At 39.9% G+C, this 2,366-nt stretch overlaps 1 protein-coding gene across 1 annotated transcript; it reads right to left on the bottom strand.

Moving 5' to 3' along the window:
- Positions 1-421: 421 nt before the first annotated feature.
- On the bottom strand, positions 422-1,940 carry LOC128882346 (hydrocephalus-inducing protein homolog; the record flags this gene model as incomplete). Its single annotated transcript, XM_054133932.1, has 5 exons — positions 1,663-1,940; positions 1,465-1,575; positions 1,101-1,331; positions 778-1,002; positions 422-567 (listed from the first exon to the last, which is right to left on the bottom strand). Coding segments are annotated over exons 1-5 (737 nt in total), but the record flags the coding sequence as incomplete, so codon positions are not given.
- Positions 1,941-2,366: the final 426 nt, after the last annotated feature.

Consider the following 2,366-nt stretch of genomic DNA (forward strand, 5'->3'; position numbering starts at 1 on the left):
ATCTGCCAGACCAACTTTTTTATGCAATTTGGTATGTCAACAATACATTCTAAAAATTTCAGTAGTAATGATTTCAGTCAAAGATACTGTTATTTCTTACATGTTTCCGACTTTCTAGCGGAGCGATGCACCGTTTGTGCTCTGCCAGCCTTGGATTATTTTTATTCTTTAGTAGAAAACAGTCAAATAGCAAAAGGATATTTGTAATGAAATTGGTCGAAATTTTATGTCGCGGGCTCTCGGACTATAACGAGTTAAAGAAGGCCTGGGCGCCGCTACGGCGCCCGTAGAGTGGACGCGCAATACTGCCCGGGCGCCGTAGCGGCGCCGCTCGAGTGCAAAGGGTTAAACTTGATTTTTAAAAGTCTATCAATTCCACTTCCACCCATTTCATCCCTTTAATTCAATTTCATTTCCTTACACAAAGTCTCCAGCAATCTTCGACGATGCAGTTAAGGTAGCAGCGACGGTCTCGACGTCGCATGGCTCGTAAACGACCTCGATCATGCCAACGTGGAATTCTGGTACCACTATGATTCGTGGACTCGCGAAACAGTCGTTATCAACCTGCAACATTATGCAAAACACAATTTCTTGGGATCCACTTATTACTTTCCAGCTTTTCGCTAGAATATCTACCATTAAATTTAAATTTTTATTCAGTACCGTAAAAATAATATCAAAAATAAATGAAATATTACCATGGTTAGGACTCCTTGTACAATGTAAGATCAGAATGTAAATTTAAGTTCTTTTTTATTTTATTTGAGTACTTACTTGTATCGTGAATTCAGTTCTCTGCTCGGTGCAGTTCTTCACAGGAAGCGGAAACGTGCTGGTGGTTCCCAGAGTTGCGCTCACGCGCGTCACTTTTTCCGGTAGTGCTGGTGAGGCTTTCAAACGTAATTCGTATAGGAAACGCCCGAGTTCGTGGCAATTAACTTCGAGTATGGCTATAGTCTCTGATGGCAGCATTGGGTAATATTGCACATCGACGAATTCCTGTAATTTTAAAGAAAATCTCAGAGTCACACGTAAGGGGTAACACCGCTCTAGAGGCTGAAAAGAGACCTAGCTTTGATTATGAATCGTCAACTTACGTGAGATAACGGAAGCACAGTCTTTGGCATATCACGAATGAAAACGAAAGGATCGTCGCACTTGGCCGTGTACATTATGGAGCTTTCCAGAGGATTCTCCAGTTTCAAAGCGTGACACACCTGAGACCTTACCGAAGTTGTCAATTTGATAGTTTCGAGCACTTCCGGTTCCGTGACTTCGTACTCGACTTCGTAGAACTGATACTCCTTGTCTTCGGTCGTGAACGTCGCCTTGAAACAAGTGGTTGACAATTTTATTCGATTAACGATGATACCATAAAAATTAAAAAAAAAAAAAATGCAGGAACTCTATGATCATTTTTAGAAGATTTTGAAAAATAGAGGTCTAGAGTATGTGTCCTACTTTGAAATAAAAATGCGATTCTGCGTAGGAGTAGAACACTGCGCGATAGTCTCGTTGGCTCCTCGCTGGAACGTCGATTCTGTTGTTGCCAGTGAAATAATAAAGGGGAATCTGTTACGGAAAATAAAATTGTTGAATTTCTGAATGTGAAAATAGTTCTAAAAGAGATTTTTTCAAGGATGAAAAGTGGAGGCCAACCTTCGTTTTTGCGTTGTGAGTCATCAGTGGTTCGATTTCGCATTGGAATCTTTGGTGTCTGTGGAGCCAATTGTGAACGGGTAACAATTCCGTGTATTTCGTTTTCGCAGGGAATCGTCGGTGAATTTTAGCCAGAGCTTGAGGAGGAAGGCTGCTGCCGCGAAGAGAATACACCAAGGGGGCTGCTCCATCTGGTAACTTGAACAGCAGCGTACCCTGCAACGATTATAAAATAACCTTTACGCATTTCGATTGTTCAAAGTGCATCAAATAATGAACATCCGGAGATCACAGAAGCGTCTGGTCTTCGTACGTTTTATTTACGATAAGAACTAACGCATTTCTTGAGATTAATAATAGAATGTACACGGTCTGTCTAAAAAGAAACCGAACTTTTGCTATTAAGAGGACATTTCACTGTGGACGCACAAAAAAAAGCATATTTTCAATAATTTTTTTCTCAGGAACTATTGCATAAAATTGAATGAATGTTTTTTCCCCTTAAAGCTATGATTAAGGAAAGTAAATAAAAATTTTTTTTTTTGGTAAAAAATATTTCGTCATTTATTTACAAAATAATTTGCACGTGTGCAAAAAAAAAGTTATCCGCTGGCGCAGGTGATTTTGGCTCTCGTGGTAATCTGAAACAGAAAATCGAAAAAGTTTATTAAACTATGTCGTCACACCAATCGTCGGAACCTCCA

This window comes from Hylaeus volcanicus, unplaced genomic scaffold (assembly GCF_026283585.1).
Source record: "Hylaeus volcanicus isolate JK05 unplaced genomic scaffold, UHH_iyHylVolc1.0_haploid 11040, whole genome shotgun sequence".
NCBI lineage: Eukaryota > Metazoa > Arthropoda > Insecta > Hymenoptera > Colletidae > Hylaeus > Hylaeus volcanicus.